The sequence below is a fragment of the Lontra canadensis genome, unplaced genomic scaffold (genome assembly GCF_010015895.1).
Source record: "Lontra canadensis isolate GAN:19392208 unplaced genomic scaffold, GSC_riverotter_1.0 scaffold31, whole genome shotgun sequence".
Classification (NCBI taxonomy): Eukaryota; Metazoa; Chordata; class Mammalia; order Carnivora; family Mustelidae; genus Lontra; species Lontra canadensis.
In genome coordinates this window covers 2,376,935-2,403,153 of record NW_022631025.1, presented here as the reverse complement: position 1 = coordinate 2,403,153, position 26,219 = coordinate 2,376,935, and the positions used below count along the sequence as shown (strand labels likewise).

General features: G+C 48.1%; 1 protein-coding gene and 1 pseudogene across 3 annotated transcripts; both read right to left on the bottom strand.

Annotated features, from left to right (window-relative positions):
• Positions 1-438: 438 nt before the first annotated feature.
• On the bottom strand, positions 439-7,471 carry CDK20 (cyclin dependent kinase 20). 3 transcript variants are annotated; one of them, XM_032866427.1, is made up of 8 exons: positions 7,187-7,471; positions 6,657-6,770; positions 4,425-4,613; positions 4,094-4,215; positions 3,837-3,899; positions 3,012-3,126; positions 2,498-2,653; positions 439-1,493 (listed from the first exon to the last, which is right to left on the bottom strand). In XM_032866427.1, the coding sequence occupies exons 1-8, from the start codon at positions 7,259-7,261 to the stop codon at positions 1,296-1,298; spliced, it is 1,032 nt and encodes a 343-aa protein (XP_032722318.1). In that variant the 5' UTR covers positions 7,262-7,471; the 3' UTR covers positions 439-1,295. The 3 variants fall into 3 exon arrangements, with proteins under 3 accessions (XP_032722318.1, XP_032722317.1, XP_032722319.1); XM_032866426.1 differs by having other exon boundaries at positions 3,003-3,126; positions 7,187-7,470; XM_032866428.1 differs by lacking the exon at positions 3,012-3,126 and having other exon boundaries at positions 1,232-1,493.
• Positions 7,472-15,546: 8,075 nt separating this feature from the next.
• LOC116873058 lies at positions 15,547-15,753 on the bottom strand (annotated as a pseudogene).
• Between the last annotated feature and the right edge of the window lie 10,466 nt (positions 15,754-26,219).

The following is a 26,219-nucleotide window of genomic DNA, read 5'->3' as shown; positions in this document are numbered from 1 at the left end:
GGCCCCGGAACCCTCAGTGAACTTCACCTGGCCGTGATCCCCAGCCTCAGTCTGACCTTGACATTCAAGGTCAGGGTCAGTGGTAGAGCTGTGGGTACAAGCTCAAATTTATACGGAGCTTAGAGCTCCCAGAAGGTCTCGAGACGGCAGCTTAGAGTTGACAGAAGATGTGGCTGGAGAAACAGGCACACATCCCTCAAACATCAGACCTCTCCCTGAAAGCAACAACTGAGTCTACCCTGTTTTGCATTGGCCTAGGAGCTTGGAGGGCAATGAGCCGTCCTCAGTGTTCACAGAAGTTCGTTCATCCACATGAAGAACAAAGTGGTATTTTACGAATAAAAGACCGCTAAGTTTCTCCGCTCTGTTTTTAATTCTTCCTGAACTAAGACTGCATTGTCCCAACTGTTGAGTGCTACAGCATTAGGTCTAACGGAGTGAGTTTCTGCTGCCTTCTCTTAACCCTTTTATTTCCGTACACATTGTAGAAATAGCTTATCAAATCTTATTAAACAACAAGGGCTGATTGGGCTTGTATTTGGATTTACTAAATTAAGACATGAGTTCCAGGAATGCCTATCTCCTCACTTGCTCTGTATCTAAGGAGGTGACACGTCTGGTCCTGGCTCACCCTTATCCTGAGGGTAGAGATGTTGGTACAGGCTTAAACCTGATCAGTCCCCAACCTAAGCCATCCCTGGGCTTGACTTCTGCCACCCAGCCTCCAAATGGAAGCTCCACTGTACGAAGCCCCCAGGACCAGAGTAGCCATGAATGGGTCCACTTTCCTCATGACCACAGAGAAGCAAGGGCCAGGAACTGATGCCACTTGAGCCACTTCCTTCAAGAGGAATGGAAGGGGGTAGACACCAGGCAGAACTACCTGGGCTTTTCCTAATAAATCTCAAAACTGAACTAGCTTTTAATGTCTCTGAAAACAAAACCAAAACAGACCTACCCTTCTGCCTCTGTTCCACTGTGAGGACATCGTTACACTCTGTGCTGCCCTGAACTGGGACCGTCCCTGACTGGGAGGCCAGGGCCTGAAGGACCAGCACCATGACAGGCACAGCCCCAAAGCCCACAAAGTCAGCAGCACACAGATGGGAAGCTGACAGCGCAGGCTGCTGGTCTCTTCTGCTGCGGCTGGACGTGCTCATCGCCTGGCTGGGAGCGGGACCAGGCATGGAGTGGACCAAGGGAGGCTGGGTAGAGACCATGGGAGGTCGAGTCAGGCTAAGCAGAACAAGGCTGGGGGGCTCTGGGGAGCAGGACAGCGGGGCTGGCCCAGCGTCTCAGCCTTCTGGGATGAAGGGCCGGATCAGCTCCGGGTTCAACAGTGACTCTTCGAGAGGCCGGTCCACGTGGAAGTCATGGACGTGGGGGGGCCCTGGGTGGGCCTTGGGAGCAGGTCCCCCTGGGCGCTGGGGAATCGGCAGCTCTGAAGGGTGGGCAGGCAGGGGAGCCGTGAAGAAGTACTGGTGCAGGAGGGCCTGGGGGCAGCAAGAAGGGACAGCAGAAGGAAATCAGTCACCTCACTATCCCAGCCTCGGCGCACTTCCCCAGGAGGGGGGAATCTGAGCACCCCCCTCCCGAGGCTCGCTCCCACAGCATCTGAGTGCTCATCGTCTGAGCACTGTTCCAGAAGCTGGCAGAACCAAGAACCTGCCCTCGAGAAGTCTTCCGTGAGTCAGGGGTGCTGTGGCTGACAAGATAAAGGAGGAAGATACAGGGTGCATCACATGACTAGGGCTGTGGCAGAGACAGCAAGTGGCGAGGGACGCTGGAGAGGCTGCAGGCCTGCAGAGTGGGGCTCGACCAGAGAGCTGAGAGGGGAGCAGGTGAGGCCCGAGGACGCAGAGTGCACCTGCAGCCCAGGGGGGGAATGAGCAAAGGAGCTGGCAGGGCCAGAGGTGATGGCCCCAAGTGTGTGACACCCTTGGGCCCCTCGGACCTGGGCTTCTGCTTGTGGGGGAGGCAGTGTGCAGGGGTTCAGACTGCGGGAAGTGGTCAGATGACCTCCGCCCACTTTAGACATCCTGATGATGTGAGAACTCACGGAGCTAGTGCTAAGAGCAGCCGTGAGGCTGGGGACACGGGTACACCCAGGACAGAGGCCCTGGCACTACTGGCCAGCAGTCTAAGGTCCTCCCCATCCTTCCCTGCCACACAACCCACCCTTCTGGGTCCCCCCTGCCAGACTCTGCTCATCATTTCTCCCCTGCTTAAACCTGCACTCCCCGAAGTCAGTCCCAACTCCCCACCCCCAGGGCCCAGGATGATACCGGGCGTGTGCAGGTGCAGAGTATCCGTTGAAGGGATGAGGGTGCCAGTCACCGATAATCCAGATACTCTCTTCTGCAAGGTGGGCATGGGGCCTTTGACCTGCCCGTGACCCCCTGGGCTCTGGTTCCAGCCCGTCACAGGTCCCGAGGGGCCTCAGCCTTGGGCTTGCAGGGCCCGAGCAAGGAGGATCAGGGACAGCGGGTCACCGTACCTGGGAGGCTGCGATGCGCTGGCGCGGGGGGTAGAGGAGGAACTGCCCCAGCAGGTCCAAGGCTTGAGGAGACGCGTCGGGCAGCACCTCCTCCAGGGGCACAGGCGCCTGCTCCTTGAAGGAGATCTTGTTGTAGTCGGGCAGCTCCATGATCTCCTAGAACCACCGTCATCAGTTCTTGCCCACTATGGCCCCCCGCTCACTCTCCCCCGCAGCTCCTGCTGTCACTCCTGAATTCCCACATCCCCTCCCTGACTCAGGCACCTGCGCCATACCCAACTCGGTGAGAAGTGCAAGTGTGCTGGGAGGGAAGGGGCAGGACCTGGCCTCAGGCACCCAGCAGGGCAGAAAGGAAGAAGCCCCCAAGGGAGGCCAGGACAGTGGTCTGGGAGGTCAAGGAGACATGGGGCCATGAGGAGAAGGTGCAGGGAAGGGCAGCCCTGGCCACTGGGGGGAAGGGAGGACCCCTACCCCTAGCCCCTCCCCACCGGGAAGCCCTGCAAACCGGCCAGACTTGAGGACTGGGGGTGCCCAAGATTCGAAGCACACAGCAAAGCTGTTCGATGTCGTTCTCCCCAGGAAATAGAGGGGAACCGTTCAGCAATTCCCCCAGGATGCAGCCCACAGCCCTGTGGATACAGACCCAAAGAGCTCAGAGATCTCACACCGGGACCCAGATCTCCCCCCGCCAGTTCCGTCGCCTCACACCAAGGACATAGATCTTCCCACATAGCACCCACACCCGCACACTGGAGCCAAGGCACCATGAAACAGCACAAATGCTTCAGATCTAGGAATACAAATTCATACACAAAGACCACAAGCCTAGAACACAGAACGCATCCTCCTACCGAAGAGCTCACTGGCCTCAACCCTAGAAAACACAGCAACACCCTCAACGGTTCTGAGACTTCTCAGAGCCTCATTTCGAGAACATGCAGCCGCCACCTCACACTCCCCACCTTCTGGGCCACACCTCCAAAACTGCCCCCACATGTCAAGCTCTTAGGCATGTACAGACCATCCTGGCCCAAATAAAGGCTCAGAGAGATCCGGGCCTCTGGAGAGCTCACCTCCTGGGGTATACACAACCCCCTGCCCAGTAATGCAGATGATCCCTACGTCTTGAACCCCAGACCACGTCCCGCACTCCAGCCCACAAGCTTCCCACTCTGAACACACCGGACCCCCACCCAGCTCAAAAATGTCAGAGAGGAAAACTGACCCCAAACTCCTCAGAGATCCTCCGACCAGGGAAGACACCCCCAAATGGCTCAGCAACCCCAAAGCCCAGGAATAAAACCCAGATTCCCCCACGCCCAGCCCACAAGAGCCTCACCACAGGTCAACGCCCTGGTCATACTGGCGGGCACCGTACAGGAGCTCAGGGGCTCGGTACCACCTGTGGGGGGTGGGGGGAGCAGGCAGTCACAACCAGGTCGCCGGTCTTCCAGAAGGCTGCCCAGACAGGTCACCCCAGCCCCACATCAGCCCCACAAGCAATATCTGAACTGAAGGTCCAGAAGCATCTCATCCCCAGTGAGAAGCTGGGGTCCGCCCATTGCCAAGCCCTGCCTGGGAACTGGCCTTCCCTACCTGGTGGCCACCTGGTGTGTGTAGAGGCGGCTGCCGTCTGGGGAAAAGACCCGGGCCAGACCAAAGTCCGCTATCTTGAGCTGGCCTGAGGCACTGATGAGCAGGTTGGCTGGTTTCAAGTCCTGAGCACACCAAAGGAGGCATGAGTTCCTCCCAATCCCCCAGAGGCCCTTGGGAGGAGAGCTCGGCAGGCTAAGCACATAGGTCAGCCCGGCTCCCCATCCTAAGGGCCACTTACTCTTTGGTGTGGCCACACCACAGGTCCCATCCGGCCACACCTTCTTCAAGGGCTGGCCCCGCAGGTCCCGCCGCAGCCCGTGCCGAGACTGACCCGATGCACGATGTTGTTGGCATGGCAGAAGGCGACACCCTTGAGCAGCATCTGCAGGTAGCTCTTGACCTGCGCGGGGACCAGCGGCCTCTGCGCATGGCGCACCACCTCAGCCAGATCCGACAGCATGAACTCGAAGGCCAGCACAAAGCCCGCGCCGTGCGGGAACACAGCCTTCAGCTGCACCACCTGCGGGGCGGGCATGCTGTCAGCACTGGAGCCACAGTGCTCAGACCCTCCCGGGGTGCCCAGGCCCTGCCCTGACGGAGGACAATGCGGGCAGAGGAGATGCAGGATCTGAGATCAGAAGGGGAGCTCAGGGTTCCCTACTTGCTGCCTGCTCTGGAGAGAAGGCAGGTCCCCGTCTACCGCTGCACTCCCACTCAAGGAAAGGAGGTCTATGGAAGGTCACCTAGGGCAGGGTCTGGTCATCCACCCAGACCAGGAACTAGAAAATCACCAGGGGTGGGGGGGGAGGGGTCTTTCTCTCTCTCTCTCCCTCTCTCTCTCACACACACACACACACACACACACACACAACACAGCACAGGTGTCCTCTGGTTTCCTGTAGGGCCGTGAAGTCCCAGCATCAGGAGACATGTCACACATACTTCCTGAGGGCCCACGGGGGTCACAAGGACCAGGCAGCTCAGCAGTGAGCAGTGGCAAGGGCTGGCAAGGCCTGACAACCTTAAGAAGCTCACAGGAGAGACACACACATCTGACACAGAAGCAAGCAAACCCCCCAGGAGTGTCCGGGTTCTGAAGAGGACAGATAGAATCGAACCAGAGGGGTCAGCAATGCAGGGACGTGGGAAGGAGCTGAGGGCAGAGGGACAGCAAGCACAAAGGCCGGAGGTGGGAACAGGAAGGAGGGTGGAGGGATGCGGGCACGTAGGATCCTCTAGGGGAAGGACATTTGCGCAGTTCTGTGCTGTGGCCTGGATGGTGTCAGAAGAGGCACTTCCGAAGGTGTGTGGAAGGAATGAAGAGAGGGGCTGGAGTTGTCCGCGTGGGGAAAAGCCAGTGCGCTCTTCCAGCGCCGTCTACACTGACGGCGGGGGGGGGGGGGGGAGCACAGTGAGGAAGCAGCTGTGCTGGCCCCAGTGAGAGCTGCAGGTGGCCAGGGCTTAATCTGGAGGGTTTTACAGTACAATCTTCTGGGCTGCTGACCGGGTTGAGGGCCTCTGTCACCAGCCTTCTTACGGGCTCCCCCCCACACACACACATGTGGGCTGTCTGCGTGCCCTTGGACTGTCCTCAAAAAAATGTGAATAGCTTTATTGCTGGTTTTCAGACTCTGAAGGCAGCACACAGTCATTTCACAGATCACACACATACATTCAGGTAATACACAGAATTATAAAGAGAAAAACAAAAGAAAAATCCTATCACCTACAATCAACCTTAGAGTACATTCTATCAGACTTTACAACAGATATGGCTTGTACTAATACATACTCACGTGTATATCTATACACGCATTTTCATACAAAACTGGACGACATATTTTTAGATGTGCTTTATAAACCGTTTTACAATATGCTTTTGTTATATATCCAATATACCACGGACATCTCCAGAGGACAACCGACTGTCACTCCCCAGGGTTGAGAGAAAGCAGTGAAGTTCATGAGGTTGGGGGTATATGTGTCCCTCCCTGTGTGCCCACAGCACATCCAGCCCCATCACAGCAGAACCCGGCCACGTGGGCCCTGCCGTCTCTGAGCATCTCCCCTACTGCACTTAAGTTATCAGAAGCCCAATTGGGGCCCATGCTCAGCACAGGGTACAGCCTAGGGACGGCTCCCAGGTTACAACATCTGGACTCCTCAATCAGACCGCACCCAAAGCCTCCACGGACCAGCTGCCTGCCCACCGCTGGTGGAGGAGCCTCCTCCCCTGGCCTGAGAATAGGGAGATCCTGAACTCCGCCTCGCAGAGCAGCGGTTAACCCAGAATGACAATGGACCTAACACAGTTCACCCTGCCTGTGGAACAGGACAGAAACTCTACAGAGACAGATATCGTTATCATTACAAATCGTCAAATGTTTTATGAATAAATGAACGAATGAGGAGTACAGGAAGAAAGAAGTGCGTGAATAAGAGGGAATGCGTGCGGAAGGACGTAAGCGGGGCCCGAGGTGGACAAGACAGGGAGTAAGGGAAGGGTGCGGGAGGAGCACAGGGAGGCTCCGGAAAGGGGCCCTCCGAGCCCAACCCCACTCACATGCTGATTGTCCTCGATCTCCTGCAGAGCCTTGATCTCCCGCAGGGCCTGGTTGGGGATGCCATCCTCCAGCCGTCGCAGGGCCACCTTCTTGAGCGCCACGATCTCTCCAGTCTGCGGCACAGAGCGCAGACATTGACACCCATCCCGCGCTGGGGAAGGGCGTGCGCCGACGGGGCAGGCGCCATCTGGGGGGACGCAAAGGCCCGAGGCCCCCGTGGAAGTGGGAAGCGCCCCCACCCCGTTCTGGAGGGAAGTCAGGTCCAGCCTGGGACCCAGCTGTTGCAGAGCTGCGCGAACAGCTCCGAGTGCTCCCTGGGGCACTCGCGGACGACTGCGGTGGCATCGCGGGTGGGCGGGCAGCTGACCGCAACCTGACGGCCCACACTGAAGGGGGCCTAAGTGGTGGGCGCACACCACTAAGCGGGGCGGGGAGGCGGGCGCAGCGGTGCAGACGTGGGCTTGTCTCTCGGCCAGGAACCGCTGGAAGGAGAAGGCAGGCCCGCGCGCCGCCCCGCGTCTCTGCTCACCTCCACGTGCTTGGCCTTGAAGACGATGCCGTGCGCGCCCTCCCCGATGCGGCCCAGGATGCAGTACTGGTCCATGCCCGCGCCCCCGCACGCCCCGCCCCTCCCCGCCGGCCCGACGCCGCTGCCTAGCAACGGGCTGTCTCCCAGCTCCGGCCCGGGCGGCCGGCAGCAGCTGGGGACGGCGTCCGGGCCTCGTCTACGCCTTCTCCGGGTCCCCGCGGTCAGGCCGCCGCGTACTACATTCGGAGAAAACCATAGTGCCCAGGACGCTTCAGCACCTGGACCGCGGAACAATGGCGCCCGGTGACCCCTGCCCGCAACTCCCAGACGTCACGTGACCAGCGACGCTGGGGCACGCAGCGGGGGGTGGAGCCGCACAGCCTGGGGTTGGGGCTTAGCGTTCAGGTGGGCGGGGTGGGGCGGGGCTGCGCGTCGCGATAGGCAGGCCTCGCAGGTGAGGGGGCGGGGCTGCGTGACTGAGGCGGGGCCTCCCGGCGACGGGGCGGGGCCTCTTGGAGGGGCGGGGCCAGCTCCGTCCCAGGAGGCCAGGATGCCCACTCGCGCCAGTTTCCGACCCTCCGGAGCCAATAATGTTGGAAGTCTGGTTCAGGGCCAGGTTGTGGAGGGAAAATCAGTGAGGCCTCCCTTCTGGAAGGTCAGCTGGCAACACGTAGACACATCTTTTAAAAAGTTCAAACTCTGACCAGAAAGTCCATGCCTAAGGCTTCTCATGAAGAAATAACTGGAGGAATTCGCAAGACTGATTCTGAAGAAGTGCATTACATCAAAGGACACTGACAGAAAACACAAGTTGCTCTTAAACCCCTGAAAAGATGCTCAATCTCACACACAAGATAAATGCAAAATAACCTACAATTTTCCCCTATCAAGTGACTAATGATCCCAGATCTAAGTCCGTTAGCCAGGGTATGGGAAAACAGGAGCTTTGTAACTTGGCAATGCTGATAAGTTACAGATGCATATCCCTGGACTCAGGGACTCCACTTCCAGAAATTCCCCAACAGATATACCACACACACGTGGGATGACCTGTGCAAAGTTACTCACTGCAGCACTGTGGGAAGAGCAAAAAATAGTAAACACCACAGATGTCCACAGTTGGAGACTGCCTAAATGATGGCACACCCATCTAGTGGAATATGTGGTCTTAGAAATGAACAAGGATGCTTTTTAATGTGCAGCAATAAGAAGACTTCTAAGATACATTGTTTAAAAAGACAAGATGCAGAACAGAGCATACAGTGTGCCCCGAGCTGTGTAAAGAAAAGAAAAAAAAAAAAGTCTAATGTCTGTTCATCCATTACAAGATAAGGGCAAAGATACACAAGATTTCAGAACTGTGGTTACCTGGTGGAGGGACTGGAAGAACTGGGGACAGGGTAGGAGGTAAAGGTTTCTCTGGGCCTTTTTGTATTCATTGTGTTTTGAACCTTATCATTTATTAATTTTTCAAAAAGGTAAATATTTTCTAGCTCAGATGTTCCACCTTTGTTTTAAAAATTGCAGAAGAATGCCTTGATGTCCATACAAGAATGTTCACCCTATATAATGATAGCAGAGGCCAGAAAATAACCCAAATATCCCAACGAAGAATGCGTACATAAATTATGGGAGTGCCTTAGCATGGAATATTTTGTAGCTATTACAAATGGTGAGGAAAAGGATGTGGCTTGGGAAAAGGATGGTCTTCAAAAAATAGTCCTGGGTCATTTGAAAGGTCATATGAAGAAAAAAATGTATATTGACCCAAACCTTACACCATACACAAAAACTGATTCCAGATGAACTGCAAAAACTAAATATGGAAGGTAAACAATGAGGTTTTAGAAGAAAACAGAATATCTTAATGACTTTGCGTTAAGTAAGATTTTTCTTAAAGAGGTTATAGAAAGTACTAAAAGGGAAAGTGTAAGTACTAACATGAGAAATTGGACTCTATCAATAGTGAGAACCTCTGTCTTTCAAGAGATACCACTAGAGAGTGAAAAGGAAAGCTACAGAAAGGGAGAAAATACCAAAATACATATATATGACTAAGGGCTCCTATCTAGAACTTATAAAGAACTCATAAAACAATTGAGAAGCAGACAACCTTACCAGAAAAATGGGCAAAACCTAGAGTAGGCACTTCACAAAAGGCAATACACAAATAGCCAATAAATGTTTGACAAGTTCTGTGCTAACTTCACTAGCCATCAGGAAATTTCAAATTAAAACCATAATTGTACTGGGTGCCTGGGTGGCTCAGCCGGCTGAACGTCCGACTCTTAATTTCAGCTCAGGTCATGATCTCAGGGTCACGGGATTGAGCCCAGCATCAGACTCCATGCTCAGCAGGGAGTCAGCTTGTCTCTCTCCCTCCCCCAACTCATGCTCTCTTCTCTAAATAAATAAATAAATAAATAAATCTTTAAAAAGCTCATAATTTTGCTGTAACCACCCAAAATCATTTTAATGAAAAAGAGAGACAATACGAAATGCTGGCAAAGATGTAGTGCAGCCGGAACACTCACACACTGCTGATGTGAGTGCAAGTTCATAAAACCACTTTGAACACTGTTTGATACTATCTTGTCATACTCATATGGCGATTTTACATATTTACAAATAACCAGATAGACAGACACACATATATATAATCTAGTAATTCCATACCTGGGAATTAAACGTGGCAGAAGTGAATATATGTATGTTCCTGATGGACACACAGGTTCATACCAGCACTCATTAATATACTAAACCCAGAAACAACCCAAATGTCTACAGTAGAATGGACAAGTAAACTGAAATACTCACCCAATGGAGAACTACACAGTAATGAGCATGAACAAAGCATCGCTGCTGGCAACAACACGGATGAACCAGAAACAATGTTGAGTGAAGAAGCTAGACACAAAAGAATGTAAAATGGTGCACCCGCTGTGGAAAACAGCATGGTGGTTCCTCAGAAAGTTAAAAATAGAACTGCCATATGATCCAGCAAATCTACTTTTGGGTATATAACCAAAATAAGTGAAAGTAGTATCTTGAAGAGATATTTGTACACGTATTTTTATTCCAGCATTATTTACAACAGCCCAGAGGAGGAAGCAACCCAGCTGTCCATCAACAGATGAAGAGGATTTTTAAATGTGGCATATATGTGCAATAGACAAGTATTTATCCTTAAAAAGGGAGGAAATTCTGACACATGTTACAGCATGAATGGACCTTGAGGACATTATGCTAAGTGAATTAAGCCAGTCACAAAAAGACAAATACCGTAGGATTCCACTTATATGAGTTATTTCGAATAGTCAAATTCATAGAAATAGGAAGCAGACTGGTCAGTGCTAGGGGCTGGAAGGGAGTGGGATGAGGGAAATAGGGAGTTATTGTTTTGTGGGTAAAGCATTTCAATTTTGCCAAATGGAAAGTTCTGGGTATTGGTTGCCCAACAATATAAATATACTTAACCCTACTGAACTGTACACTTAAAAATGGTTCAAAACACAAAAGAAATTATTCAGATGGTAAATTGTATATTTGTTTTTTCTCCACAATTAATTTTTTTTTAATTAAAAATCTAAAAAGAATGGAGTGGGACACCTGGGTGGCTCAGTCAGTTATGCATCTACCTTCAGCTCAGGTCACGGTTCCTGGGTTCTGGGATCCAGCCCCACATTGCACTCCCTGCTCAGCAGGGAGTCTGCTCCTGTGTCTCCCTCTGCCTCCCCCCTCATGCTCTCTCTTTCCCTCTCAACTAAATAAAATGTATTTGAAAAACATTAGGATAAATAATAACAGAAAGCTTCGCAAATTGGGGGAGGGGAGATAATGCACAGATTTTAGAAGCTGAGTGAACCCCAAACAGAATAAACTCAAAGAAATCCATTCCCAGAATCATCATAATCAAATTTCTGGACACTAAAGGGAAAAGAACATTTGAAAGCATCCACAGGGAAATGATACATTGTCCACCCAGAGTACAATGTCTCCAGTGACCATGATTTCTCTCCAGAAGCCACAGAGGCCAGAAAAGTGGCACCACATTTTTCAGATGCTAAGAGAAGAATTCCATATCCAGTGAGAAAATCCATCAGAAATGAAAGGGAAATGAAGACGTTCTCAAAAGAAAGAAAACAGAGGTTTGTTGTTAGCAGAACTCACCTAGAGGAATTGCTAAAGGAAGTCCTTGAGACAGAAGGGAAATGATAACAGAAGAAAGTAGGGAATGTTGGGAGTGAAAAAGAGGAGCCGAACAGGTTAATATTAGATTCTTCTTCTCCACCTGGGTTTTAAAAATTGTTTGATATTTGAAGGCAAAAATTATAGCATTGTTTGAAGTCATTCTCAAAGTAGGCACAGACAATACTGAAAATGAAAAGAAAAAAATGCTTAAAAAGAAAAAGTTCACAGGAGCTAACGAAAGAGCTCCCAACAGCCAGCGCTGTAACTGTTCAACTGACAAAATAAATAATGTAGTATTGTATTATCACCCCAAGTAGAAGTAAATGTCCATGGATCCATAGTAATATAAATAATTGAATAAATAAACAGATGGAGGATAATGGAAAGTATCTTATGCAGAAGAAATAATTTATGTAGATACTCTGATCTCAGAGGTGCAGCATGACTCCTCGATCTTTTGTGCACACGGTACATTGTGTCTTCCTGTCAAAGAGGACAGTATGGAAAGTGACTAAAATAACTATGCAGGGGAGACACTTGACAGAGATCATCTCAGCCAGGAGATCAAGGTTGACATCACTAGTGATAAGTTGTGATGGTATCTGGGACGCCTGGGTGGCTCAGTTGGTTGAGTGGCTGCCTTCGGCTCGGGTCATGATCCCAGCATCCTGAGATCGAGTCCCACATCGGGCTCCCTGCTCAGCAGGGAGCCTGCTTCTCCCTCTGCCTCTGCCTGCCACTCTGTCTGCCTGTGCTCACTCTCTCTGACAAATAAATAAATAAAATCTTTAAAAAAAAAAGTTGTGATGGTATCTTATCACTGATAGGTGGAGAGAATAGAACTTTACCTCTGTGGTCTCCACCCCTTCCCATTAGCAGTCATTCCCCCTTGCCCTCTTCTCCCAACCCTGGACAACCACTAATCCACTTTCTATCTCTATGAATTCACCTAGTTTGACATTTCATATAATCATATATGTGACATTTTGTGTCTGATTTTCTTCACCTAGCATGTTTTCAAGGTTCATCCATGTTGTAATATATCAGTATCTCATTCCTTTTTTATGAATAAATCATATCCATCATATGGGCATACCTCATTTTGTTGATTCATTCCTTAGGTGATGGACATTTTGGTTGGTTCCACTTTTTGGCTCCGTTAGCGCTGCTATGAACATTTGTGTACAAGTTTTTGTGTGAAATTATGTTTTTGGTTCTCTTAGGTATATATGTAGGGGTGGAACTGCGTGGCCATATGGTAACAATGTTTAACTCTTTGAGTCACTGCCACACTGTTGTCCAAAGTGGCACACCTGTTTACATTCCCACCAGAGGTGTATGAGAGTTCCCATTTCCCCACATCCTTGCCAATACATTGACCATCTTTTTTAATTTCAGTCACCCTGATACTGTGAGCATACAGTGGTTTGATTTGCATTTCCCTAATAACTAATACTGTTGAGCATATTTTTATGCGCTTTTAGGCCATTTGTATATCTTCAAGCCCTTTCCCCATTGTCTATTGGGATATTTGTCTTCGTATTGTTGACCTGAAAGAGTTCTTTATGTGTTCTGGGTGCTACATTTTTATCAAATATGTGATTTGCAGATATTTTCTCCTATTCTGGGAGTTTTTTCACTTTCTTGAGAGTGTTCTTTGAAGCACAAATTTCATTTCAAATTTCAAGCATAAATGAAGAAAGATATGATGCTTTTGCTATAGGCATCATATCTAAAAAAACCATTGACTAATCCAAGACCACAAAGACTTGTATTTTCTTCTAAGAGTTTCATAGGGTTAGATCTTACATTTAGGTCTTTGACCCATTTCGAGTTCATCTTTTTTTTTTTTAAGATTTTATTTATTTATTTGACAGGCAGAGATCACAAGAAGGCAGAGAGGCAGGCAGAGAGAGAGGAGGAAGCAAGCTCCCCGCTAAGCAGAGAGCCCAATGCAGGGCTCGATCCCAGGACCCTGGGATCATGACCTGAGCTGAAGGCAGAGGCCTTAACCCAATGAGCCACCCAGATGCCCCTCGAGTTCATCTTCTGATGTGGTTTGAGACAGAGGTCCAACTTCATTATTTTGAATGTGGATATACAGTTGTCTTAGCGTATCTATTGAAAGGACTATTTCTTTCTTTTTGCGTTGTCTTGGAACCCTTGTCAAAAACCAGCTGACCGTAATATATGGGCTTTGCTTCTGGACTACCAATTGTATTCCACTAGTTTGTCTATCCTTATGCCAGTATCACCCAGTCTTGATTACTGTAGCTTTGCAGTAAAATTTGAAACCAGGAAATGTGAATCTTTTAATTTTGTCCCTATTTTTCAGAATTGTTTTGGCCATCTGGGTCCCTTGCATTTTCATATGAATTTTAGGATCAGCTTGTTAATTTCTACAAAAAGAGTGAACTAGATTTTGTAAGGACTGTAATATATCTGTCCATAATCTGGGGAGTTTTCCCATCTTAAAGATATTGTCTTCTACTCCATGAAGATAGGATGCCTTTCTATTTATTTAGATCTTCTTTAATTCCTTCAATGATGTTTTGTGTAGTTTTCAGTGCAACATCGCTGAACGCTTTTATTAGCTTTTATCATTTTCATGTGGATTCCTTGGTGGTTTTTGCATACAAAATCATGTCCTCCATAAATGGAGATAGTTTACATCTGTCTTTTAATCTAGATGCCTTCTATTTCTTCTTGTTGTCTAATAGCCCTGGCTAGAACCTCCAGTAAAATGCTAAGTAGAAGTGGAGAAATCAGACACGGTTGTCCTGTTCCTGATATTACGGAGAAAAATTTCAGTCTTCCACAATTAAGCATGATATCACTTGTGGGATTTTTCACAGATGCCTCTACTAGGTTGAAGAAATTCCCTTCCATTCTTATTTTGTTGGATATTTTTATCCTGTAAGGGTTTTGGATTTGATAATGTGGTTTTTCCTTTCTGGGTCTATGGAGGTTAGCATGTGGAATTTGTCCTTTATTAATATGGTATATTACACTGCTTGATTTTCTTATTTTGAACCCACTTGGCATTCCTTGGATAAATCTCACTTAGTCATTATGCATAAGCTCTTTTGAGAAAAGCATCCTTTATTTTTCAGAGCAGCCTTATAGTCACAATGAAATTGAGGAGAAAATACAAAGTTCCAATATACTCCCTTTCCTCACAAACACACAGCTTCCTCCACCAATAACATCCTGCTCCAGAGTGGTACATTTATTAGAATCAATGAACCAACACTAATACATCATTATTATTCAAAGTCCATGGTCTACATTAAGAACTACTTTTGGCATTGTACAGTCTATGGATTTTGACAAATACTTAATAGCATGTACCCACCATTCCACTATTATACAGAATAGTTTCATTGCCCTAGAAATCCTCTGTGCTTATCCTATTCAAACCCTTTCCCCTAATTCCTGACAACCACTAAATTTTTTACTGTCTCCATAGTTTGGGGTATTCCAGGATGTCATGGAGTGGAATTGCACAGTACATAGCCTTCTTTAGATTGGCTTCTTTCACTTAGCATTACACATTTCAGGTTCCTTTATGTCCTTTCATGGCTTGATAGCTTATTTTTATTTTTTTATTTTGAAAATTTTTTTTAAGATTTTGTTTATCTATTTGATGGACAGAGATCACAAGTAGACAGAGAGGCAGGCAGAGAGAGAGGAGGAAGCAGGCTCCCCGCTGAGCAGAGAGCCCAGTGCGGGGGCTCAATGATCTGAGATCCCCAATGCGGGGATCATGACCTGAGCCGAAGGCAGAGGCTTTAACCCAATGAGCCAACCAGGCGCCCCTATTTTGAAATTATTTTAATATACAAAACATTGGAACAACAACAAAAAAGAAATGAAAGAAAAACAGAAAACATACAGGCAAACTTTTACTCCAGGAGCTTCTCAAATCCTCACTTGTTCACCAACGCCCAAGATGAAAATTTTTTCTAAAAAGGTATTCAGGGTCCCTGGCGCAGCTAGTTGAGCGAATGACTTGGTTTTGGCTTAGGCCCTGATCTCAGGATCTTGAGATCAAGCCCCACTTTGGGCTCTGAGCTCAGTGAGGAATCAGCTTGAGTTTCTCTGCCCTTCCCTGCACTTGCTCTCTCTGTTGCTCTCTCTCTAAAACGAATAAATACATCTAAAGGTATTCAGTCACCAACGATGATGTTGTTAATAGCAATATGGATCAATTTCACAAAAAGGCCAATAAATCCCATTATAGCAAATCCTATTGCTGTTGCCATGGCAATCTTCTGGAATTCTTTTCTACCAGATTTAGTGCATCTTTTAACCGGACAAATTGAGTCCTTCTCAAACCGCCGACTTGGCTCAATGAACCGCATCACCTAATCCATGATGCTAACACCTCAGATGCCCAGGACATGTAGCACAAAAGTGGACTAGCGCATCTCTTTTTAGCACTTAGTAAGATTCCATTGTTTGGATGTACTAAGGTTTATTTATCCAATCACCCACTGAAGGGTATCTTGGTTTCTTCCAAGTTCTGGCAGTTACGGAATAAAGCTGCTATAAACATCCACCTGCAGGTGCTGTGTAGACATAAGCTTCCCACCCCTTTGGGTAGATACTGAAACAGGAGCACAGTTGCTGAATTGAACAGTAAGAGGACATTTAGTTTCGCAAGAATCTTCAAAACTTTCTTCCAAAGTGACTCCACCATTTCTGCCTCCTTGAAAGCAATAAATGAGCTTTTTTCCTTACTCTACATCATCACCTGCATTTGATATTGTCGGTGTTTTTGATTTTCACCATTCTAATAGATGTGTGGTAGTATCTTATTGTGACTTTAATTTGGGGTTCTTAATGACATATGACACGAAGCATCTTTTCATATGTTTATTTACCATTTGTATATCTTATTTGTCAAATTATTTGTTCTGATCATTTGCCCATTTTAGGTAACAGTCCTTTATCAGATATGGCTTTTGCAAATATTTTCTCCTAATATGGAGAGGCCTGTGTTCTCATTCGTCTGGTACAAGCTTCATTATGCTAGTTTTTTTTTTTTTTGGTAAGTTTTAAAAATCCACATTCATAAAGGATATCAGTTTGCAGTTTTCTTGTGATATCTTTATTTAGTTTTGGTATCAGGGTAATACTGGCCTCACAGAACATGCTGGAAAGTGTTCCCCCCTCTTCCATCTTTCGAAAGAGTCTGTAAGGATTAATGTTACTTCTTTAAGCATTTGGAAGAATGAACCAGTGAAACTATCTGTTCCTAGGTTTTCTTTGTGGAAGCTTTATGATTATTAATTACTTGCTATAGGTCTGTTCAAAATTTGTTTCTTATTGAGTCAGTTTTAAGAATCCATGTCTTCTCATGAATTTGTCCATTTAATCTGGGTTATCTAATTTCATTGTATACAATACTCCTCCCCTCCCCCACAAGAAATGAAAATAAAAACACAATGATCCAAAATCTTTGGGATGCAGCAAAACCTGTTCTTTTTTTTTTTAAGATTTTATTTATTTATTTGAGAGAGAGACAGTGAGAGAGAGCATGAGCAAGGAGAAGGTCAGAGGGAGAAGCAGACTCCCCATGGAGCTGGGAGCCCGATGCGGGACTGGATCCCGAGACTCTGGGATCATGACCTGAGCCGAAGGCAGTTGTCCAACCAACTAAGCCACCCAGGCATCCCAGCAAAACCTGTTCTAAGAGGGAAGTTTATAGCAATACAAGCTTACCCCAAGAAGCAAGAAAAGTCTCAAATAAACAACCTACCTTACACCTAAAGGAGCTAGAAAAAGAACAACAAAACCCAAAACCAGCAGAAGGAAGGAAATAATAAAGATTAGAGCAGACATAAAGATATATATATATAGACATCTCTCTCTCTCTCTCTCTCTCTATATATATATATATATATATGTAAAACAAGGAGTTGGTTCATTAAAAAAATGAACAAAATTGATAAACCTTTAGCCAACTCATAAAAAAGAGAGTAAGAGAGAACTGAAAGTAAAAAATGAAGAAGAAGGGGGCGCCTGAGTGGCTCAGTGGGTTAAAGTATCTGCCCTTGGCTCAGGTCATGATCTCAGGGTCCTGGGATCGAGCCCCACATTGGGCTCTCTGCTCAGGGGGAGACTGTTTCCCCCTCTCTCTCTGGCTGCCTCTCTGCTTACCTGTGATCTCTGTCAAATAAATGAATAAAATCTTTAAAAAAATGAAGAAGAAGAAATAACCAACACCACAGTAATACAGACAATTGTACAAGAATATTATGAAAAATTTCCATGTCAACAAATTGGACAACCTAGAGAAATAGATAAATTCCTACAAAGATATGTAACCTACCAAAACTGAAGCAGGAAGAAACAGAAAGTTTAAACAGACTGATTGCCAGCAATGAAACTGAATCAGTAATTTAAAAACTTCCAATACAGGGGCACCTGGGTGGCTCAGTGGGTTAAGCCGCTGCCTTCGGCTCAGGTCATGATCTCAGGGTCCTGGGATCGAGCCCCGCATCGGGCTCCTTGCTCAGTGGGGAGCCTGCTTCTCTCTCTGCCTCTGCCTGCCTCTCTGCCTGCTTGTGCTCTCTCTCTCTCTCTCTCTCTCTCTCTCTCTGTGTAATAAATAAATAAATAAAATCTTTAAAAAAAAAAAAAAAAAAAAACTTCCAATACACAAAAGTCCAGGACCAGAGGCTTCTCAAGTGAATTCTACCAAATTTTATTTTTTTTTAAAGATTTTATTTATTTATTTGAGAGGAAGAGTGAGAGAGAGAGAGAATGAGAGGAGAGAGATCAGTAGGAGAAGGAGAAGCAGACACCCAGCTGAGCAGGGAGCCAGATGTGGGGCTCAATCCCAGGCCTCCAGGATCATGACCTGAGCTGCAGGCAGTCACTTAACCAACTGAGCCATCCAGGCTCTCGAATTCTACCAAATATTTAAAGAAGAGTTAATCCCCATTCTTCTCAAATTATTCCCAAAAGTAGAAGAGGAAGGAAGGCTTCCAAATTCATTCTATGATGCCAGCATTACCCTGACACTGTAAACAAATACAGACAGCACTAAAACCCCAGAACACTGGTCAGTATCTCTGATGAACACAGATGCAAAAATCCTCAACAAAATATTAGCAAACAGGATTCAACAATATATTTAAAAGACCATTCACCAAGATCAAGAGGTGGTTCAATATTTGCAAGTTAATCAGCAGATGAATGAAGAACAAAACAGAATATCATTCATCCATAAAAAAGAATGGAATCTTGCCAATTGCAACAACACAGATGAATATAGAGGGTATAATCACAAATGAAATAAGTCAGAGAAAGACAATTACCATATGATTTCACTCATGTGGAATTTAAGAAGCAAAACAAATTAAGGGTAAAAAGGACAAACAAAAAACCAGACTTCTAACTATAAAGAACAAACTGTCATCAGAGGGGAGGTCTGTGGGGGATGGGTGAACCAAGTGATGGGGATTAAGAGTCCACTTACCTTTTATTCCCTTTAAGATTTTTTTTTAAGATTTTATTTATTTATTTGACAGAGAGAGAGAGCGATCACAAGTAGGCAGAGAGGCAGGCAGAGGGGAAGAGGAAGCAGGCTGAGCAGAGAGCCTGATGTGAGGCTCCATCCCAGGACCCTGAGACCATGACCTGAGCCAAAGGCAGAGGCTTAACTCACTGAGCCACCCAGGCGCTCCAAGATTTTACTTTTTTATTTGAGAGAGAAAGAGAACATGAGCGGGGCCGGGGGAGGAGCAGAGGCAGAGGGAGAAGCAGACTCCCTGATGAGCAGGGAACCCGACATGGGGCCGGATCCCAGGACCCCGAGATCATGACCTGTGCCAAAGGCCGATGCTTAACCCATTGAGCCTCCCAGGGGTCCCAAGAGTACACTTACCTTAATGAGCACTGAGAAATGTTTAGAATTGTTGGTTCTGTATATTGTACACCTTTAAATAATATAACACTGTATGTTAATTATACTGGAATTTAAAAAATAAATACATAAATAAAGCAGTAGATGAAATTCTTATGTGAAAAATGTTCTCCCTTGTCAAGGTAATTTTCTTCTTCTGCCAATGGTGCAAGTGCCTGTGTGAGAGTGCCCCCTTCAGGGCCTCCTAAGCCCATTCTCAGTGAGGTTTATTTATGTTCATTCATAAAGGCATATTGTGGGGTGACATCCTCTAGTTTCCTTCAGCTTAATGGAATTTCTACTTTATTTTTTATTTTCCTTCTCAAAATTGCCGTCAAATCAGTAACAACCCTACAAGTGGGTCTTACTTTACAAATGTAGGGGATGGGACTGGAGATAAGTGAGCAAACCATGGAAGCCTGGTTCCCAGACTCCTGCTGAAGAGAACAGAAGGGTCATGCTGGTGGGAAGCAGTGGTATTCCCAAGAGAGGCCTGCCCCAAATGGTGTGCAAGACTCTGGGCCACAGCCATCCAGGGTACCCGCCAGGGTCTAGGGACCCCTACTATAGGGCTAGGAACCCCTTAGAACCTGAACAAAACCCCAAAGGGCCAGGAAAACATGGGGTGATGGTTTCTCAAAAAATTAAAAACTGGGGGCACCTGGGTGGCTCAGTGGGTTAAAGCCTCTGCCTTCGGCTCAGGTCATGATCCCAGGGTCCTGGGATCGAGCCCCACATCAGGCTCTCTGCTCAGTGGGAAGCCTGCTTCCCCCACTCTCTGCCTGCCTCTCTGCCTGCTTATGATCTCTGTCTGTCAAATAAATAAATAAATAAAATCTTTTAAAAAAAGAAAAACAACTTTTAAAAGGGCTTCAGCAGTGACTACAGGGTCCATATGACCCTGGGAAAACTTAAGACCCTCTGCAAGCTAGAATGGCCTAGTTTTGATGTTGGATGGCCCTCATAAGGAAACTTAGATTTGCCTACCGTCTGACGTGTTTATCACATGGTCACGGGAAACCCAGGGCACCCAGATCAGTTTCCATATATTGACTCCTGGTTAGAAATAGCTAGAACCCTTCCTCCATGGGTATGGGTCTGCAATAATAGTAAGGGACAGTGAAGGATCCTCGTCGCTCAACCAAACAGAAGTACTCGGAATAAAGCCATACATCGGGGGGACCCAGAGAAAGATCTCCCATCACCGCATGTTCCTCCGCCCCCCCAACTGCTCCTGAAGTGGGACCTGGCACCCCGCCACCCTCAGTCTCCCCGCCGCCTCCAGTTCCATCCCCGCCTCCCCCATTCCAGCACCAACTGCAGCCTCTCCAACACCTCTGATTCCTCCAGTGGCCGCAGTCTCCCCACCGCCTCCAATTCCCCAACCATCAGTGGTCTCACTACCAGCCTCTGTACTGCCCCCTACTACTCGTAATGGGGATACCTCCCCAGAACCCAAACCCCGAAACACCACGCACTATCTCTGAACATGGGAGATCCCAGCTTACAAAATGCCCCTCTATGAGACTTGAGGTCCTGATACGATTGGTGCAGATGGCCCCCCCTCAACCGAGTGGGCCCATCAACTGTTATCAGCTTTTCACCACTACCGGCCTCCTAAACTGGAAACGTCATACTCCCACTTATTCAGGAAACCACTGGCAATGACTGACCTCATGGAAGCCATCTTCCAAACCCACCGACCAACGTGGGAAGATCGTCAATGTTGGGGTCCGTTCTCAAACGAATGAGACTGAGACAAACTGAAAGTCATGCAAAGCCTTATTCTATGCCAAGCATTAGAAGTCAGACTGACCGGCCAGGGCTGCCTCCGAAGAGAGTGACCCCCTCCTGATCTCACAGGCTGGGTTTATAGGGCATAACCGCAGACCCAAGGTACGTGGCTTCTATTGTTAAGGCATTTACTCCCGGAATCGATACCTGGAACCATACCAGGAACTACGGGGGTGTTTATTCCCAGAATGAAGTCCGTGGATGTAAACAACAATATGGCTACCTGGGCAATATGGAGTCCCTCTGGCTAAGCAGGCCCTAATAGTTAAACAGGTTTTAACATTAAATGGGCCCTAACAGTCAACAGCTCCTTCGCAAGAAACCTACTAACGTGTCAAACACAGCTGATGTGACTCAAAAGACAGGGAAGAAACTCCTGGTAATACTGCGAGCGGCTCTGCGAGGCTTTCCGCATATACACGCCATTGGATCCAGAAGCACCCGAGAACCAATGGATGGTAAATGCAGCCTTCATGACACAGTCATTTCCTGATATCTGTCGCAAGCTCCAAAAACTTGAGGGTTTGCTGGGATGAACATCACCGAGCTTCTAGGATTAGCCAGTGAGGTCTATCAAAACCAAGAGACTGTAGCAAAACGCAAGGCTGAAAAGAAGATGCAACAAAAGGTCACCCTGTTGACTGCAGCCCTTCAACAAAACTCTCAACTACGAGGACCCCCAGAACGGTTAAGAGGACAGCCTCAACAACGCAGAACCCTCAGAAAGGACCAATGCACGTTCTGCAGGGAAATGGGGCACTGGAAGAATGAATGCCCAAATCAAAGGCCAAAACCATTTAAATCCTCCACCCGACGTGAAACCCAGGCAGACCGGGATCCAGACTTTATTGGACTAGCCAACACAGACTCGGACTAACGGGGACTGGGTTCATTAACGTTAGGCCCCCGGGAGCCCACGGTTGATGCAAATGTGGGGGGCCAAAAGATCACTTTCATGTTGGACACCAGGGCAGAACACTTGGTAGTAACTACACCAGTGGCACCTCCTATAGGACGAACCGTAACCATCATGGGTGCCACAGGGGATCGAGCCCTAAGCCAACCCTTTTGCCAATCCTGAACTTGTTAACTCGGTGGACGTATTGTGTCCCATGAATTTCTATATGTTCCAGACTGCCCTTTACTGGAAAGTCTGGGACTTCCTTTACTGGGAAGAGATTTGCTTTGAAAATTAGGAGCACAAATCTCCTTCAAATCTTCTGGACAGGCCACCATGAGTATAAACCCCTGCCAGACCCCAACTCATCTTGTCCCTCAACACACCCCGGGACAAAGAGTGGAGACTGTTCGAACAAGAACACCCTCAGAAAAACCCTGAGGCCTACTGGACTGCAGTCCCCAACGTATGGGCCGAAGATAACCCTCCCAGACTTGCCATCCGGCAAGCTCCACTCATTACAGAACTAAAGGCTGGAACACAGCCACAACGGCAAAGGCAGTATCCGATTTCACGGGAAACCCAAACAGGCATACAGGCCCACCCACAGCGACTAAAAGAAGCAGGCATTCAAGTCAAATGCCAGTCTCCCTGGAACACTCCACCGCTCCCAGTCAAAAAGCCCGACGGTGACTACCGGCCCATCCAGGACTTGCTTGCCGTAAACTGGGTTGCTCAGACTCTACACCTGGTGCTCCCAAACCCCTATACCCTCTTAAGCCAGATCCTGCCAGACGCTGCCTGGTTTACCAGCCTCCATCTAAAGTTCGCCTTTTTCTGTTTTCGCCTAGCCCCTGTAAGTCAACCTCTCTTTGCCTTTGAATGGACTGATGTCAGCTTGGGACACCAGATGCAACTCACCTGGACCAGACTTCTGCAGGGGTTTAAAAACTCACCAACAATATTTAGTGAATCCCTGGTCTCTGACTTGGCTGACTTCCCCAGGGAGCAAACCCGCTGCATGGTAGTCCAGTATGTTGACGACCTCCTCATCGCCAGCCCAACTGAGGAAACCTGCCACGGAGCAACATTCAACCTCCTATATCACTTATCAAAAAGAGGATATCAAACATCCTGGGAAAAGGCTCAATTATGTAGAGAAGAGGTCAAATACTTAGGATTCATGATAACTCAAGGAAGATGGGCCCTCAGCACCGAAGGAAAGGCCATGATAACTAACCTCCCACAGCCCACCACCAAACGAGCTTTGCTTGAGTTCCTGGGGGCTGCAGGATTCTGTAGAATCTGGATACCAGGGTTCTCAGCCATGGCCAGACACCTGTATGATTCCCTAATAGGACCAGATAATCAGCCTCTACAATGGGAAGACAAACAAGAGAAAGCTTTCAAGGAACTCAAGGGCTTACTTGGAAGGGCCCCAGCCCTAGGCCTACCTGATACCAGGAAACCCTTCTGCCTGTATGTTCATGAAAAAAACAAACTGCCTTAGGACTTCTAACCCAACCAATAGGCCCTTGGGAAAAGCCCACTGTATACCTGTCAAAGAAATCAGACCCTGTCGCCTGCGGATGGCCCCCTTCCCTATGAGCCTTGACAGCCGCCACACTTCTCATCAAGGAGGCTGACAAGTTCACTCTAGGACAACAGCTCACAGTAAAAGTTCCCCACTCAGTGATCACTATTCTGAACAGTCAGGGTCAGAAATGGATATCAAACACCAGGCTCACTCAATATCAAGGGCTACTTCTAGAAAATCCTTGCATAAACCTACAGACTGTGCAGGCCCTCAACCCAGCCACATACCTCCCAACGGTGGAAGGGGAACCAGAACATAACTGTCTGGAAATCCATAGCTGAAGTCTATGCCACCTAGCCAGACCTCCAGGACTCCCCTCTGACGAACGCTGACCTTACCCTATGCACTGATGGTAGCAGCTTCCTAAGCAATGACCTAAGAAAAGCGGGTTATGCTGTTACCATGGCTACAGAAATCCTAGAAGCCAAAGCACTCCCTGCGGGATTGTCAGCTCAGAGAGCTGAACTCTGGGCCCTCATTCCGGCACTCATACTGTCTTAAGGACAAAAAGGTCAACCGACTCAAGATACGCCTTCACCACTCTACGTATACATGAGGCAATCTACAAAGAAAGAGGACCCCTCACAACTGAGGGAAAAACCATCAAGAACAAAAATGAAATCCTCCAGTTGTCAGAAGCAGTATGGGTGCCCTGGAGCTTAGCTGTCATCCACTGTCGGGGACACCAAAAAGGAGATGCCGAGCCAGCTACAGGGAACCGCTTAGCTGACCAGGCAGCCAGGGAAGCTGCCCAAGATGGACAACCTGCCATTATAGCACCCGTTACCCCCTCCTTACGAAATCCCACTTATACAGCAGCTGAAGATGACTGGGCCAAAACCGAGGGAGCCATTCACCATCCCCAAGGGGGGGTGGATCCTCCCAGATGGGTGCTTACGCATTCCAGCAAACCTCGCCCCTATGCCGTCACTGAACAACATTCAACTTCACACTGGTGAAAAACAGGGCTTGAAAAACTGCTGGCAAAACACTTCTACATCACCAGACCTGCAACCTTATACAAGTCGGTCACAGATCGGTGTGCCACTTGTGCTGGACACAACCCAAAAACTGGATCTTCCCCACCTCCCAGAGTACAGCGCACAGGGACAGCTCCCTTCGAAGACCTGGAAGTGGACTTCACAGAGATGACCCCTTACCGAGGTATAAAATATCTGCTAGTTCTGCTCTGTAGACCAGATGGATAGAGGCATAACCAACCCAGACCGAGAAGGCCAGAGAAGTCACCAGACTTGGGAGGTCAGTGACTGGGAGGTCGTGCCTCGGTACAGGATCCCACTTACCATACACAGTGACAATGGTCGGGCTCTTATCTCTGAAGTTCTACCAGAGTTAACTTCAGCCCTCAACATCTCCTGGACACTCCACACAGCCTACTGGCCTCAGAGCTCAGGGAAAGTAGAGCGTATGAACCGTACCCTCAAGGAAACCCTGTCCAAATTACATGCTAAGACTTCCTTAGGGTGGACAGCTCTACTTCCCTTAGCAGCGCTCTGCTCCCGCTGTACCCCGCAGAAAAATGGATTCTCCAATTTGAAATACTCTATGGCAGGTCACCCCCACTGTTGTCTTCTTTCCAGGCAACCTTAACGTCTTAGGAGACACACACCTCCAGGACCCAATGTTATCCCTAGGAAAGATCCTCGCACAATCACACGCCTACATATTAAAGAGGGTCCCTATATCCCTAGGGACCCCTGTCCATTCCTTCCTTCCTGGAGATGAGGTCTGAGTAAAAGACTGGAAACATGAACCCCTTTGCCCAACCTGGACTGTCTCACATACAGTAATTCTCATAACTCCCACTGCCCTCGGGTTACCAACATCACACCATGGATCGACCATTCGTGAGTGAAAAAGGCAAACCCAGACCAAGCTACCTGGACCCCACATCCGTCACCATCAAACTCTCTGAAGATCCCTCTAAAGAAGGGCCCCTAAACTCAAAAATACCTCCCTCCTTTCTCAACCCAGCTGGAGCCTCACGTTACGGCTACTAATTTTCCTCTGCCTCTTCCCACCAGGGACCCCCACTAACCCCACAATATACGACTGGAAATTAACCCAGACTTTGGGAGGCCAGGACAAAGTCCTTCACAACCAGACCACCGCGAGTGTCCCACCTTCCAGATATCCCTATGCCAACTCCTGGCTCCGTTCAAGGAACAAGTACTCGAAGGGAGGATATGGAAAGAACAGGGACACCAGATGTACCTTTGCCCAGACCAGGGGTTAGAGGAATACAGGGAAACCTTCTGTGGCCAATGGGTGACAATGAGACCATGGCCCCATGGGTGACATCAGGCAACCTTCGGATCTCCCCAGTTTACATGTCCCAGGCTAACCAAACACTCACAATTACCCCCACAGAACTGCGGAGGCTCCTACTGGGACCGGCCGCGATGCGGGGGACTGCGTTTGTATGTTTCCGGGAGGGACCCTGGAATGACATTCACTCTCCACCGGGAGAGACTCCCTCCGCGGCCCGGGTTCTCTTCTATAAACCCCACTCCCCCAGGACCAACCATTTAAAACTGTACTCACCAGCTCTTAAACACCTCCTACCACCTACGGCTCAACTCGACTCATTCCCCTACTGGTTCCACCTGCTGGGTCT